Source organism: Dermacentor variabilis, chromosome 6 (assembly GCF_050947875.1).
Source record: "Dermacentor variabilis isolate Ectoservices chromosome 6, ASM5094787v1, whole genome shotgun sequence".
Lineage (NCBI taxonomy): Eukaryota > Metazoa > Arthropoda > Arachnida > Ixodida > Ixodidae > Dermacentor > Dermacentor variabilis.
Genome location: NC_134573.1, coordinates 33,163,800 through 33,180,759, shown reverse-complemented (window position 1 = coordinate 33,180,759; position 16,960 = coordinate 33,163,800). Strand labels below are relative to the sequence as shown.

Below are 16,960 nucleotides of genomic sequence, written 5' to 3'. Positions count from 1 at the left end.
GCCTTGCATCGTACAAGATGTGGACGTGCTCGACAAGGTGTGCTGCAGCGACCATAAGATGGTAAGATCTCGAATTAACCTAGACTTGATTAGCGAAAGGAAGAAACTGGTACATGAGAAGCCGAACAATGAGTTAGCGGTAAGAGGGAAAATAGAGGAATTCCAGATCAAGCTGCAGAACAGCTATTCGGCCTTAACTCAGGAAGAGGACCTTAGGGTTGAAGATATGAACGAAATCTTATGGGCATCATTAAGGAATGTGAAATAGAAGTCGGTGATAACTCCGTTAGACAGGGTGCCAGTAAGCTATCGCGGGAGACGAAAGATCTGATCAAGAAACGCCAATACATGAAAGCCGCTAACGCTACAGCTAGAACAGAACTGGCAGAACTTTCCATGTTAACCAACAAGCGTAAGACAGCTGACATATGGAAGTATAATATGGATAAAATTGAACATGCTCTCAGGAACGGAGGAAGCCTAAATGTAGTCAAGAAGAAACTAGGAACAGGCAGAATCAGATGTATGCGTTAAGAGACAAAGCCGGCAATATCATTACTAATATGGACGCGATCGTTCACGTGGCTGAGGAGTTGTATAGCGATTTATACAGTACCAGTGGCACCCACGACAATAATGGAAGACAGAATAGTCTAGAGGAATTTGAAATCCCACAAGTAACACCGGAAGAAGTAGAGAAAGCCTTGGGAGCTATACAAAGGGGGAAGGCAGCTGGGGTGGATCAGGTAACAGCAGATTTGTTGAAGGATGGTGGGCAGATTGTTCTAGAAAAACTGGCCTCCCTGTATACGGATAAGTGATAGGGAAATATCCGGAATATAACGAGCTCTTATTTATAACTTTCATTGATTACGAGAAAGCGTTTGATTCAGTCGAAACATCAGCAGTCGTGCAGGCATTACGTTATCAGGGTGTAGACGAGCCGCATGTAAAAATACTGAATGATATCTACAGCGGCTCCACAACCACCGTAGTCCTCCATAAAGAAATAAATAAAATTCCAATAAAGAAGAGTGTAAGGCGGGGAGATACGATCTCCCCAATCCTGTTCACAGAGTGTTTACAGGAGGTATTCAGAGACCTAGATTGGGAAGAATTGGGGAGAACAGTAATAGAGAATACCTTATTAACTTGCGATGAGTGGTCTTCAAGCCTCGGTGTTCTGGCGCGCTTTTTGAGTTGCAGGTTTCACCATTTTTTCTAGTCGGTGCTCCACTTTTAGGCGACAGCATATTTGAGAGACAGAGACAGTGAACTTTAATGAGAACCAGCAGTTTAGTCGGCTGGGCCTATGCCTCCCACGATGGGACGTCGAGGTCTTGTCTCTTCGCCGCTTCGTAGGCCTGCTGGATTGCCCAGAGTTAGTCGTTGAGATGGGAGCTGCGCAGGGTGGCGTGTCATCTGGACGAGAGGGTCACGGGATTATGGTCTGGGTATTGATGTTTTCACACCCATAGCATGTGGGGGAGTGTTGCTGATTGAGTTTTACAGACCTTGCACGTCTGGCTCGGGTAGGTGTAGGGGTATATTGTATGATAGCGTGTGAGGAAGGGGTATGTATTGGTCTGTAACAAGCGAGGGGTGGTTGCCTGTGCTCTGTTTAACTTGCGGTGAGGGGTGGGGAAGGTTCTTCTTGCGAGGTAAAATGACTTCACAAGGTCGTTGTATCTTGTAAGGCGGTCGCGTCCTACGGGTGCACCTGCACCATCTCCGGCACGGTTGACTATTCCTCGTGCTACGGAGTGTGTAACCTCGTTGAGGTTGGTGAGGTGCGGGTGGACAATGCCGGCGTGTGCTGGGATCCAGACGAGGGTGATTTGATTTTCAGACGAATGCGGGGCTTCTTGTAAGATACGGAGTGATTGCTGAGAAATACGACCCTTGATGTAGTTGTTGATTGCTGCGCGAGAGTCGCTCAGTATGGTGTAACAGGCTGGGTCAACAGTGGCCAGGGTGATGGCCACTTCCTCGGCCGTGTATCTGAGTGCAAATTAATTTTATAGTCACATTTATTTTGTTTTTAGCTTATTTTTAAACTGAGAGGTCTGGTTGCGCGTTTTTATAACTGGCCGTAGAGAAGTGAACGAAATGGTTGGTTCGTTTGGTGGTCTTTCAATGGCTTTTGTTCTCGATTGCCGCAAGGCGTTCATGTGCCGTCTGGGCCGGCAACCGGATGCAAGAGGCCGAGACAAGGCACACGATCGGTTTCTGAGGGAGCTCGCGCGTACCTTTTCGCCTATAGGCATTCCAACAGGAAGGCGACGGCGCTTGTTCTGCTCGGGCCTTTGAAGAAAAGGCCAACCTATTCGAATGCGCTAGGCCGTAGTCACAAACAAGAAAAAAAAACTGCAACATGTGCTGCGAACGAGGAGTACCGAGCGCCGTAGAGTCCCCTGTTCGAACCCGTATGGTTGACAAAAACCGATAAAAAACAAAATAAATAAATAAAATGACACGCCTAAACGTTTTGTCTACTTTGCATGGAGGGTTTGTCGAGAACAACGAGAGGGAGAGTGTGGCACAGTCGTAGACATCTCAAATTGGCAGCGCGTGTCGTCTGCTAGGAAAGTGCCGTCTGTTAGGAAAACAAGTAGTGGGGCTCGCGCGACGGCCGCACGCCGCCTTTGGTACGAAATTGCTATCCAGTCAACAGGCTTTGACGCTGAAATGTGGCACTCACGTACGCTCTCGCACCAAGAGAATGCACCGCAACGCAAGACGGCACCCCGTTTTACAGAAGACGAAAAGAGCCTGCTGACGACACTTGCGAACGACAACAAGCCTATTCTGGAATGCAAGAAAACTAATATCGCGTGGTTGACCAAGAAGAATCAGACATGGAAAGAAATAGCAAAACAATGCCAAACACGGGATTACGCGGCGCGATCACCTGTAACAGAAAAAATGCTGGACCAACCTGAAGCAAAAGCGGAAAGAGGAAGCGGTGAAAGAAAAGCGAGAGCGCCACAAAACTGGTGAGCGCACATGTTCTGCGTGACTGGCTCATTTGAGATACTTTTTATTATGCTCATGCGCATGTTTCGCATTCTGTGGCTGAGTGCGTGACAGTTCGGCATGCTGAGCGTAACTATGGTCGTGAGCGCTAATAACTGGTGATGGCATATGTAGTCATTGGAGATCAGAAAATACGCTCGCAATCAATCTTTCCGCGACTGCGAGAAGCGCGCCAGCATCGGACGCAGGTGCTTCGCGATGAGCAGAGTCACGTTTCCAACTGCGCGGCGCATTGTTGGCTGAGAAATGTGGACCGGACCCCCGGTTACTGCTTGAAACGTGCCAGCACCGTAAAACATCACAGCCATCAGCAACTGCGCCATGGGAAGCACACACGCTGTCCTCTGTTGTCCCCTATTTCCTGGATAGCCATAATAGCGAGAAGTCGCACGGCGTTCTTCGTGAATCTGTAGCGACCGAGGAATTGTTCGTCGTCGTACAGCTCCATCGGATTCCCTCGGTCACGTAATTCCGCCGGAATATTTGGCAAGGGCTGCGCCTCGGAAAATGCTCTGTCCATGGCGTGGCAAGCAAACTCGAAAGTAGCTAACCTCCGCGTGACGTCTGTTCGGGAGGCTCCCATGTTGGAATAACACACAAAGTCAGTTTCACGCTAGCCCGGGAGCAGACTTGAAACTTGACCGGACTTCGACCCAGCGAAGTCGTTCGAATGTCGTCCGCAAGCTCGAGCGCGATTTAGGACGCGCGGCGAAGCTGCCTTGAGACTGTCAGAAGTCAAGTTCGAGCCAAGTTAGACCTTCGCATTCGAGGGTTAGTCGTAGCCGCTTGTCATCGCCCCTTGCAGGACAGTGATCCCCACCACACTGGTACCACGGACTGACCTCAGCAGCGCTGACGCCGCGCACACGAGCGTAGCCCTCCCCACCTCACGCCACCCTGGTCCATCTTCGGGAGTGCAGATGCGATCACTCACGCGGCTGCGGATGCCTTCGCCGCCGGAGACCCAGCGCATGCGCAGGCCGTTTCTCCTCCACTCCCCCACTTTCCACCTCTCGCGCTTTTCTTTTGTCTAACACTGTGCTCCGCGTTCGCTTTCATATTTCGCTGTGCTCGCACTGCGATTTTGCTCATTTACGCCGAAAAACGACGCCTAGGCACGCCGACGCTCAATGCAGGAGCAGGCGCCTATGAGCTGCGCTCAAAATGATCTGCTTGGAGAACTACAGAATGGGTTCAGGCTTGGCAGACACTGAGAGGATAATGTTTGTACCAATTCAGTGCATAGAAAATCTAGTTGCTCAGGAAGACCTTTATGGATAGCATTTCTCTGTATTAAAGGAGCCTGCGACAATGTAGACAGGGAATTGTTACGAAATATTCTCAAGCATGATAGCTGACGATATCGTGGAGCTGCTGAGGCAGATATACAGGGACAACCAGGTACAAATTGTACGGGAAAGCCGAAAATGTAATCAGGCGGTGGAAATTGACCAAGGACCGAAGCAAGGATGTCCTCTGTCTCCATTCTTATTTACGCTTTATGGTAAGGGCATGGATACACGACTGGAAAGAACTGAATTAGGCTTTGATTTATTATACATTTGTAATGGCAAATGGTGCAACATCAGATGCCCAGACTGATGTATGTGGACGAAATAGGGCTGCCAGCCGACAATGCAAGTAATTTACAGACACTTGCGAATATATGTGGAAACGCAGCAACAAATCTAGGCCTTAAGTTGAGCACATTGAAATTGGGAATTATGATGTTTAATGAATAAACGAGTAATTACGTGGTGTCAATTCAACATCAAGTCATACCCATAGTCATGCAATATAATTACGTTGGCGTATATAAAAACGAAGGAAAGGCCTACTCAAGCACCCACCATGATAATCTGAACGTAGTGTAAAAGTAAATGCAGCAGTAGGGAAGCACAGATCCCTTTGGGGCAACAATAAATATGAGGTGTTGCTTGGAATGTGAATAGAAATAATTGGCGACAGCGCTAACGTTCGCGAATGTCACTTTGTGCCTAAAAGTGGATATCTTGTCGGGGCTAGAAGTTAACCAAAGATCGGTAAGCAGGTTGGCTTCGGTAGTCCAAGGCAAAACGACAATAGAGGCAGTGCAGGGTGACATGGATGTGGCCTCGTTTGAAGTCGGAAAAGCGCAGAGCAAATTAGTTTTGGAGGCTCAGCAACATGGATTGAAATGGATTGTCGGTTAAAGTGCGCAAATATCTGTACGTTAGAAGCATGGACACAGAATGGAGGAAAATGTCAAGAAAGGTGGCAACCAAGTATGGGCTAATTGAAAGTGTAAACAGACGAGTGTTCATCAGACAGTCAGTGAAACAGAGACAATGACTCGGATGCAATGAGTTGAAACAAATGTCCATGAATATTTACAAGAATATGAAGAAAGAAATTGGAATGCAAGTCTGTATGACAACACGAAGGGCTAACAACAAAGTCAGGCATACAATTTTCTGGGTACCGGGACACGCTGGAATAAAAGGGAACCTAAGGGCGGAAAAGGCAGCTCGAGAGCACACAAGCCGAGCAGCCACAAGCACCGACCCTGAGGAACCCATACCAGTCAACCCAAGCTACTCAGACATTCTGAATTACTATAAGGGGGTCCGAATCAAATACCCTCCATCCCACAACAGCCTAAATCAGCATGAAGCAACCGCTTGGAGGAGGCTGCAAACAGGAACGTACTCAAATCTACACACTCAGGAAGATGTTTCCCACCCAGTATAGAGACATTTGCCCCTGGTGCGGCGCTAAGCCCCCCTTGTATCACATTACATGGGGATGCGTTCACAATCAAGAATTCCTTCAAATTAAAGACCCGAGTGCGGATCAGTGGGAGTGGGTGCTCTCCAGCAGCGACCCGAAAGTCTAGCATGGACTAGTAAGGCACGCTCACCGAGTAGCCACCCTCAGTGGGGCCCTGGGATAGGGGCGTCGACCCTGCGCAGATGGGGAAGAAGACCGTGAAGATGGTCGACCACATCTGACACCGCTAACTTCTAACCAATAAGAGGAAATAAAGTTTTTCCGCGTCCTCCTCCTCGAGCTTTCAGCGGGGAAAGCCATGCAGGAAAAGGCCAGTCGTACGGTTCTCGAAATCGCACCCCTGTAGACAACATACTTTCTTTGGAGGCCAATGAAAGCTTTAGGTGTAGAGTGCTGGTCCTATCGTCGGACGCCTAGCCCGTCAGCCAGCGCAGTCACACGAAAACAACTAAACGGTTATCTGGCGGTCGTAACTCGCTACTTTTACCTGAACAGGTTAAGAAGCGATGAAGCTACCCGCGTCACCAAATTCAAACGTCGAGAAGTAAGAAAGCACAACATGTGAGCGGGGCGTATTTCAACAGGTGAACTTTACGAGCGCGCCTTTCTGCACATATCAAGAGCTGCATTGCATTGTGAGTGATAGCGGCGTTTACGATGGGCGCTGATACGAAATGTATTTGTAATAATAAAATGAAATAAACTTGTATTTTCTTTACTCGTCACGAATATATAAAATTCATCAAGAATTTTATTATTGTTGAATGAATCTGTCTCTCGCTTGAATAAAAAAAACGCTTTTTTCTTTGTCAGTGTTTGTTCCCTCCAAATATAGTGCGCTTCAATCGCGGCTCCCATCACCACCCTTGTTAATGTCGGTCACAGTTTGTACTGAACCGGTTTTCGCCTGAAGCTTCGCGACCTGTTTGGATCGACCTTAGTGCTCGCTCTCCGTTTCCCTCCTTCGAGCGCGCCAGAGGCAGTCGCGATTGTCAGATTCCCTCGCGTGTTTTCACTCGCACGTACAGCACACGACACCCTTCGACGGTGTCATCACCCTTGTACTTCATAGGAAACATCAGGGCGACGCCTACAGCGACGGCAAGATTGTGCCTGGAGCGTCCATATTGACACCTCTGCTAGTTTATCTTTCTCCGGTGACCACTTGTCACCGGCTAACAAATATTAAACGTTATCGCTCAGTGTCAGACGTGGCCGCATGTTTTCGAAGTTACGCGAATGTTATCGCTCATTCTATCTGTTCTGTATGTCCTCGCCGAACCTTGTATTACCAGACACCGCGCGCGACACGAATCCGTATAGTTTCTGAAAACCACACGGGCACCAACGAGTACACTAGAACCTTTGGCGAGTGATGCATAAAAGCGGCAAAATATTACCTTGGTTTTGTCTGGCTACGTGGCATTCGCATATTTTGAAACTCGGGCTAAAGTTAGCTGGGACACCCCGTATAAGCCCCCTTCTGTAAAACCTTTGGTACCGTACAATTTGGCACACAGCAAGTTAGCCAAAATCATATCGCCTTTTCTTATCTCCGTAGCGCGTTAACGAAGTCTTGCCAGGACTGCTTGCTGGAAGGGAGCTAATGATCAAGGCAGCGGGCTAAGCGTGGCTGATCACCCCAAGCACACAATCCGGGTGACTGCCGAGAAGCTGGGCAAGCAATTACAACACTGACAAATAGCAAGTGATGGAAATTAAAGTAGTGACCGGAAAAGGCCAGCAGTTCCTTATGTGCACAGGCTGGCACAGCATCAAACGTGTGGCGAAACGGTGTGGGGTAGAGTTCTTCTTTCTTCAACGAAGAAAGTATCCAGTGAGTGCCGGGCTGTTCAGTCACGCATAAAAATGCCAGATACAGTTGCGCACAATTTGTGGAAGATAAAGCATAGGTCCAAATTAGTGCCGTGCCACGACAAGATCGCATACGAAATTCTCTTCATGCGGATCTTGTTACCTCGGCGAAACAAGTTTTGTATGAACAGTAGGTTCCAGGAACATTCTTCCAGCATAAAAAACGCAAGCCTGTTACATTTGGCAACCTATTGCAGAGCTGGTGGTTGCGCGCCCACATTTGATTGCACGCCAGTACTCTAGCGAAAAAGTCACCGCCGAAGCACTCTGTACAGATGGTTAGCCAGCGAAGCTGAAACGTGAGGCGCCGGGGTTCATCACTGGGTTAATCCCAACGGTTCACTAACCGACGGCTTGGTAGGGTGCCCGATCCTTGGTACGCAGTTGCTTCTAGCGCTCGGCTGCACGAGCCTGGTCTTGTGCCTGCGCTGCAGCATCGGCACGACGTAGACGAGCTGCTTACTCCTCAGGAGTAGGTATGCCCGTGGCCTACCCATTTCGGAGCCGAAGGGAGACTGCTGCGCGCGCCATCGGCTGCGCCAGATAGCAACGACGTTACTACTGGTGCAGCCAATGGCGCGCTTCTATTTCTCTTTTCTTTTTCTCGCGCAAGCGCATGGGTTAGCAACGCAGGTGTTTCCCGCGTACAGGCGACGGACGTACCGACGAGTCGGCTGGCCACATGCAGCTTCGCTGTAATAAATGTGAAAAAGCTCGCTTCATTTCAGAGGCCTGCCTTATCAGTAAATCTAGCAACATGTGAATCAGCAAAGCGTTACTTATGCTACACTACAAAGGGTAAAATATTTGTGGAGGTATGTGACCATTGAAACCCACTATCTTGTGTATAGCCGTATTCTGTCACGTTTCGCGCTTTGCTTAAGGGTAATGGATTGTATAGAGTGCGGGTGTGCGCGTTGAGTGGGATTTAATAGTTATCTGGTGTCTGTAAGAATTAAACTTTCAGCCTTGAGCCAGCGCCCGTGTTACGTCTTTTTCTTTGTCCCTGTTGGATCGTTCGCTCTGTAAGCAATGTTGCAGTTACACTGACTCGCCCACTTAGCTACCGTACCTCAGTTAGTACTAGGACCCATTTCTTATTCTTTCGTAAATTTTCTTCCCATGATCAGTGTTCCCTGTTAGTAATTGTCATAGGTAAAGATTTTATCGTACAGAAACTGGCCATCACGGATTCTTGTTCCTTGCTTTGCCAAACTATTGAAGATTACCTTCGTCTTCAGCACACAAATTTTCAAACCTGCTCTCTGCCTTCCTCGGTTAAGGCCCTCAATAATTTGTTGCTGTTCATCCTCAGTGTTGCTGAACAGCACATAGTCTGCAAAGAGAAAGTTGTTAAAATATTCGGCGTTGATGCTCACTCCTAAGCCTTCCCAGTGTAATAGCTTGAATGCTTCTAAGCATTGTTAGGATTTACCTGTGTGGTGAACAATTTCCGTCGCGCCGCCGTGGGAACGGCGAAAGCCCGGATATTTTAAATATGCTGAGCCGCCCGCAACCGTTAAGGGGCCCACACCAGATCTGGTCATTTTGAGCTGACAAGCGCCGAGCATTCAATGCGCGCCTGCTAAGTATTGCATCACTACGCGTCTCGGAAAGAGCTGAAATTTCAAGACGAACGCCGTTTGCCCTTCTCATCGCGGGCGCCGCGCTCCAAGCCAGGGAGTCGACGTATATCGCACAGGTGCGCCTGCGTACATCGCACTGCTCTGACGTCGCTCGTAGTGACATCTGACCGAGAATTATTCAAGGCAACATCTCGTATTTGTGTAATCTGTTGCGTCAGTAGACGAATTAAAGTTTAGAAAAATAATAAAACACAAAAACAGAAGGTCTGTGCGTTCTAGTTTTACGTCGCAGCACAAGAAAGATGCACTTCCATTTTGTCTGCTTGTTGCCACGTCGTGCAGTCGCGCGCGCGGACAACAAGGGTATTTCATTTTCCACCGTGTTCCAGCGCGCGATCATGCTCTATGAACCGCTCGTGTGTGCCTCAGTATTCGCTTTGACTTATACCACTTGCAACGCCAGTCAGGTGTGCTCGTGCACAGCGCGCAAAATAGTGTGCTGCGCGAAACGAGACAAACGCCACAGCTCGCGACGCCGTCAGCCTAAGTCACGTGGCCTAAGTGCACCGCGCAGCAAAAAAGCAAGCAAAAAAATTGAAGGCGGGCCTAACGACGCATTCGTCACGCTATCCTCGAGCTCCGGTTTGGGAGAAGGCTGGAAAGGAATTTCGCTTGTCGATGCTAGATGGGACAAGTGGAGAGAGGGTCCATGTTTGCAAAGCTCGCCTTCTGAAAGAATGGGTTCGCGACACACGCAGTTAGAGAATCTGTTGAACTGGTCTACGTTTACCGAGCGGTGGTCGCAAGCGTGCAGAGCGTTCGCTGACATCGCCCTCTCCTTTTCCTGAACCAGAGCATTCCACACGCTATAAAGGAAGCCCCCGCCAATGAGCCTCCAGCTTTTGAGGAATCGTAACTCTTTATCGCTCTCTCTGAGGAAGCTTGGACAGCTCACTGCTTCGTAACGATGTAATAAAACGTGGTTGTTACGCGTTATGTCGTCGCAATAGGGAGTTTTAGAATAGGGGCCCCAATAGTTTGGGGCCCCAAAGAGCTTTGCGGGTGTTAGCGTTGGGGCACGTAGGAGTGAAGAGTTTTAGAATAGGGTTTTACGTTTGCGGATAGCGTCTTGCGCTGACAGCGCGAGTACGGCGTCAAAGAAAAGCTATTAGAAATAATTAAATAAAATATACCATTTTATGATAGGAATAATAATTTAGACCAGCGTGTATTCGCGTTTAATTACAATTTAGAGGTTATTCTGTAAGCAGCAAATAATTAGTTGCGCTTAGTTTTGAGCAAGCCAACTTTACTAGCCTTCACCAGCCAAGCTTAGCCGTGTTAGGCCTACGAACCACAAAATCCACAATCGAATTCAAAATCAGCGGCGTCTAATGAGTCAATCTTCATAACACACGCTAGTTGAGAGAAAGCGATAACCGCAGTCACTTCTCCTAGCTTGCGAACCTCACGCCCTACTGCGAATCGAACCCAGTTTTGTGCTAGGTTAGAGCCGTCGCTTCGATGGGTGCCGCCATGTTTGCCGACGCAAAGCTTTTGGGACCGCTATTTGGGCTCGCGCTAAATCGGTGAAATAGCGTTCCCAACGCAAAACCCAAACGGAGTTTGCGTCTTGCGCATGCGCAGTGGCTTCGACGCTATTTCTTTGGGGCCCCAAAACGTTTGGGGCCCCTATTCTAAAACTCTCTAATATCTTTTTTCTGACCCCCTCAGGATACGTGAGCCGCTGCAAAGTGCAGTCAGCAACAAGCTTCGTATCACCGGGGGACCCTTATCACTTTGTCTGACCTCTTTATTGATAGGGACTTTGCTACTTTTTGGGGGGCTAACAAAGATAGCTCATAAATCTTTGTAAATATTACCGGAAAGATGCCTATTGCTAGGATCTGGGAAAAATGTGTCCGAGATGAGGACAAACACAAATCATCGTGCGGGTTAATCTTGCTGATAATTCTGAATGAATTCGAGCTCAATGGCACATACACCTGTGGGCTCGGGGACCTGTAACGCGCCCTTGAACTATCCTTGTCACATGGGGGACCCACGTGTCGAAACATCAGTGTAACATATAAAGTAAAAATTAAATTTAATAAATAAAAGAAATAAGAAATTAAAAATAATAATAATACAAAAGGCGAAACGAACAACGAGGTTATGCTGTTGACAAAAACAATGCGCCGGAGCGATGAATGCTGTGGTCCTACGCTAGTCACTGACGATGCGTGTTGAAACATCCGTGTAACGTATAAAGTAAAAAATAATAATAATGAATTTGAAAATATGAAAAAAGTAAAATAAATAAATAATAAAAACAAAACATAAAACAAACAACGAAGATATGTGTCTGTGCCTTTATTTAACCCATATACAATAAACATCATATAGAACTTAATATAGCTATTGAGCAATACAGCTTCGCTTGTCTTCCATCTTGACATAGTGGAAACGCTCCGAATTTTCCCCCAATACATTCTCGTATGCTTGCTGTACTCCTTTATTGCGCTATGCCTTCATGTTTTCTAGTATCTCTGCAGAATTCAACTACTTTTCATAATCTATGAAAGTCATATAGAGAGGCACATTGTACTCAGCAGATTTCTCAACTACCTTACTGATGACATGAATGTGATCTATTGTAGAATATCCCTTCCTGAAATCGGCCTGGTCTCGTTGTTGATTGAAGAGTTCCATGATTATATTGAAAATTATGTTGGTAATTATTTTTGCAAAATTGAAAGGAAGCTGATGGGCCTGTGAATTTCCTGTTTTCTATTGCTGCCGGTGTTAAATTTTAAGGCCGTCAGATTAGACCAGCAAGACCAGGTCTGGGCCGTCCCGCTAGCGGAGGCAGCCGCTGAGACCTGGGCCATCTCGGCCGTCTGCTAGACGGAGCGAGGGTGCGTCCGCCCCCGTGATTGCTGACAGCAATGCAGTCGACTCTCTTTCTCCTATTGTTCACCGTCTTCCTTCTTAGGGATTAGTATAATGATGGCATTCTTGCAGTTCTATAGTACACTGGAAGCCGTGAAGCACTCCGTATAATGAGCCGCAAGCTTTTCAGGCTTAATATCTCCTCCATATTTGGTTAACTCCATTGTTATTCTATCTTCTCCTGTTGCTTCTCCCTGGGGCATGTCCTGCAAGGTCCTACGGATTTCATCGCTCGTTATAGAAGTAGCCGCTGTATATACTTCATGACTACTTCCAATGAAGTTTGTGTGGCTTCTCTGGGCGCTGTACAGGTCAGCATAGAATTCTTCTGCTGCTTTTACTGTAGCGTCGAAACTGGCGATGACATTGACCTACTTATCTTTCATTGCATACGTCTTGCTTGGTATCATGCCAAGTTCTGAAGTGATTTCATGCTGTTGCCATTTTTTGCTGCTTCCTCGATATTTACGGCGTTACAATTTCCAATATCGTTTACTTTCTTCCTGTTTTTCAGCTTTGACATTTCAGCAAACTCTATCTGATACCATGACACAGACGCTTACATGTTTTCTCGTTTCTTTGTCAGATCCTTTCTTGGGAGAGCTTACCTATTGGAAGCCGTGGTATCTTACATCCAACCTCAGTTGCTGCTTTTGAAATAACCCTGGTTAATGTTTCATTCCTAACCTCTATGTTATCTTCGTCTTTCTGTTCTAAAGTTGCATAGTTGTTTGTGAGCACCAACCGCAATTCGCCTGCCTCTATCGTTACTGCGTTAGGTTGGCATGTTTTTGTTGGCCAATTTTTATCCGTCTCTTCACGTCTAACACGGCGACGAGGGGCGAATACAAAGAATGTTGAGGCTGCAGGCCCGTCCGGGAATGCATCTTCAGCAGCACTTGTGAAGATTCTTTTCATCATTTTACTTTTTTTTCTTTGCTACATGTATGTCGCGTAATTTTGTACTGATATTTTTTTACCTGGCAACTTACCGCGGGGTCTGCAATATCTTATTGATATGCTTCGGCATTGAGCCGTATGCTTTTCTTATTTTTGTGAATGCTAATGAACTTAAGCTTGCTACAGTGCAGGCAATAAACATAAACTCTGCATGAGATACAACGCTGCATAGGATAAAAGTAAACAACATTTTATATATCGGTGTGAATCGATACGTACAGTCCCAAGGGAAAACGATTAGCACAATGGATTGGTGGCCGGATCGGCAAAATATCGACACGCGGCGCTGTTGTTCCTGAGCGCGCAGGGAGAGTGGAAGGGACATTTCATTTTCCAAAGCAGGGATGCCTGGCAGAAACCAACCGATCTTCAAGCACGCATTTCGAAAGCTATCATGTGCCTCACTTATCGGCCAAGCTATGCGCCAACGAGGCTACGCACGTGAGCCCATTTTTCTCGAAGGGCGAGCGTTATCAGCAATGGTACTTTGTTTATCGAAGCCTCACTGCGCAGCGTCATTGACGCATATATCTTGGCCGAAAAGTGAGGCATATATGGTAGCTTTCGAAATGCGGGCTTCAAGATGTGTCGGTCTCTGCCGGCCACCCTTGCTTTCGAAAAAGGAATGTGCTTTGCACTCTCACGGCGCTCACTACCAGCACGCTCGGGGACAGCAGCGCCTCGTCTCGCGATTTTGTACCTCAGGCCGCCAGCCACTTGTTCTAATCTTCTTTTCCTGGGACTGTAGAATATTTTTATTCATCGCTTCCCATAAATTTCAATATGTGTGTTGGATGCACATAATTCTTTTTAATGATGGGAGCACTGCAGACTTGCACGTGAAATGGCTTTGAAAAAGAAAACGGAATCGTATGAAAAAGAGGCTGAAAAGGAAAAAAAAGAAGCCTGCGCTCGGGTTCCAGCAGGAGGCCTGTTACCGCCACGCTGTCACCTTCATATTAGAGGGGCGTTGTTGAAGATGTGCGATATCACCAGGACTCGCTCTATAGCTGGCACGCGATTATGCACTGGTGTTCCTTACAACAGCGTAACCAGGATAAGGGCAGACCTAGCACGCGCCCTCCCTCTTTCCGTCCCGAAATTTCTGTGCACCTGCATGCCCCCTGCCCTACCCCGTCTTCCCATCCTCCAGCTGTCCCCGGTCAATTGGGTGCCCACTTCAGGGAAAATAAACTCCTGGCTAACCCACTGGTTCCGTGCAGCGCCACATCGTAGGTACAAATCGCTCATTACATAATACCGTGAAGTTCAATTACTAACTGAAGGCACAACATAATTTAGCTACGTTGGTCAAATATCAAGGAACCGCGGGATCGAATCCCGGTCAAGGCGGCCGCATTTTGATGCTGGCGAAATGCGAAAACACCCGTGTACTTATAGTTAGGTGCATGTTAAAGAGCCCCAGGTGGTCGAAATTCCCGGAGTCCTCCACTACGGCGTGCCTCATAATCATAAAGTGGTTTTGGCACGTAAAACCTCATAATTTAAATAGCAAGGAACCTACGATGTCTCAACTCCTACGTACTAGCTCATCGTTTGCTGCCCACTCCGCAACGCCACCCACTGGAGTCAGCAGTCTTCTAAAATAAAATAAATAAACGGTAGATAAGCAGCTTGGCTTTGTGATGCAAGCACGAGGTCGCGAGTCCAAATCCTGGCCGTTGTGGTAGCAAATCCACGTGGCCGAAATGCAGAAACGCTGGTGTGCCGTGAATCGGGTGCACATCCAATAACTTCAGGCGGCTAAATTTATTACGGAGTTCCCCATTAGTGAGTGCCTCATAATGAGATCGTAGTTTTGGTACGTAAAACCACAAAATTCGTTTATTTAACGCCAATGAAATTCAGGTAAGCACACGTGCTACGTATTATTAAGCCGTTGCAATTTCTGTTTTCTGTTTAACTTGAGAGATTTCCTGCAACGCTGTAGTTCAGAGGTGATCGTTCGCGCGTTCGTTGTTGTCCCGTAGGAAACTCTCATTTTTCCAATTTATTTGCAGCTGTCCTAACTGGCAGTGTTCGAAGAGTGGTCGACTTACCTGGTGACAAAAACTGTGCAAGTCATGAGAAGCAGGATGGAGAAGAGGAAGGCCAGAGGCGACAGCCACGTAGACTTAGACGCTGGTGGCTCTGCATCATTAACAGCCATGTAAGTAAGTAAGTAAGTAAGTAAGTAAGTAAGTAAGTAAGTAAGTAAGTAAGTAAGTAATTAAGTAAGTAAGTAAGTAAGCAAGTAAATAAATGAATAAATAATAAATAAATAAATAAATAAATAAATAAATAAATAAATAAATAAATAAATGAATAAATAAATAAAACATCAGCTAATTGGCAGTAGAGTGATTTAAGAGGCAGAAGGGTGAGCTTCAAGTGCTTTGTCGATTAATAAACATGCCTTGCATGAAATTTTTTAATTTACTCGAGGTGCGCCACAAAACTATACACGGTGATAAAAAATATATAGGCTGTTGCAAATAACGTAATTCTAGTCCTTGAGCAGGAAAATAGTGGAGCAGGAAACACATGCAACCAATTAAGAAAAGAAGAACTAATTATGTTGACTTATTTACTTTACAGCACATATTGCAATTTAGGAAATGTCACCGCTGAGGTTGCAAGGCGTATCCGCTTGGAATTTTCAAAATGATATATGCGCCTAAAAAACTCGAAAAAATGCGCTGTTTTTCTACTAGCTTACCTAATAAAGCGCTCTTTTATGCACTGAAGAACAAAGCTAACTGTAACGCCCATGTATTTCGCCCCACAGTTTGCGCAATCATATCTCGAGATTGGTGTCATACTAGAAATTCATTTCATGTGGATATGTGTCACAATCTCACCTACAATTGTATTGCAACCTACAATTTGTAGGTTGCAATATGTGTTGTAAAGTCATTAAAAATTTAATCAGTGGGTTTTTGGTAAAAACTTGAGTTTGTGTTTAGATTTCGTGTGCTAGTAATGACCGACTTTTCAAATCATTTAGCTCAAGGGCACGAATTATGCTAGCTGCCACAGGTGATTTCTAAAACTTTCTGAAAATTTAAAAATTATGCAGATCCCACGCACTGCGGGAATCGATGTAAGCGAAGCTTCCCGTGCTGGTCGCTTTGATTGACGATAATTCGCGGTGATGCTAATAGCAAAAGCTTATATTTTTCAACGTTTAGTCAAACACGAGAGTGGTGAGTTGATGTTAAACGTTACCTTGCGGGTACCACTGCTGTTTGTGTGCATAGTTCATAGAACACACAGTGTGAGGTGTATGCTTGACGCGTTGTTGTGCGCCATATTTCATAACCTATGAGAGGGTTGAACATTGTAATTGTCTCACATGGCACATAGCATCGCGGTAGAAGTATTAAACTTCAATTGGCTTATGGGACTGTACGAGCCAAATCCACAATCGGATTATGGGGCACGCTTAGTGGCGCACTCCTGATTAATTTTGACACCGCGATGTTCTTTAACGTGTCCCAAATTCTGTGTGCCGACAACGTGCAAGCAAGGACAGGGCAATTCATCGAAAGGGTCTCCAAGGCACACCGACGCAACAGGTGCAGCAGCCTTGGTCGTCGGGGTTTGTTCACGGCGTGCTTGACGTTCATCTAAATTTTTGTAGCTCAAGTGTGCCTCGTTTATTTCACATGGCACTTCGTTCTGATAGCTTTGAATGCCGCAGCTGCGAATGATTTGGCTGCTTTGATGAATAATTGAATGTTTCCTTGAAAGCGGAATGTTAGGATGTATTCTTCGTGGAG

The 16,960-nt window shown here is 46.5% G+C and overlaps 1 protein-coding gene across 1 annotated transcript in view; it reads right to left on the bottom strand.

Moving 5' to 3' along the window:
* LOC142586089 (uncharacterized) overlaps positions 1–15,348 on the bottom strand; it is a 49,091-nt gene extending 33,743 nt beyond the window's left edge. Inside the window, exon 1 of the mRNA XM_075697348.1 lies at positions 15,239–15,348. Coding sequence (XP_075553463.1) covers positions 15,239–15,348 — 110 coding nt within the window. The remainder of the gene's footprint in view (positions 1–15,238) is intronic.
* Positions 15,349–16,960: the final 1,612 nt, after the last annotated feature.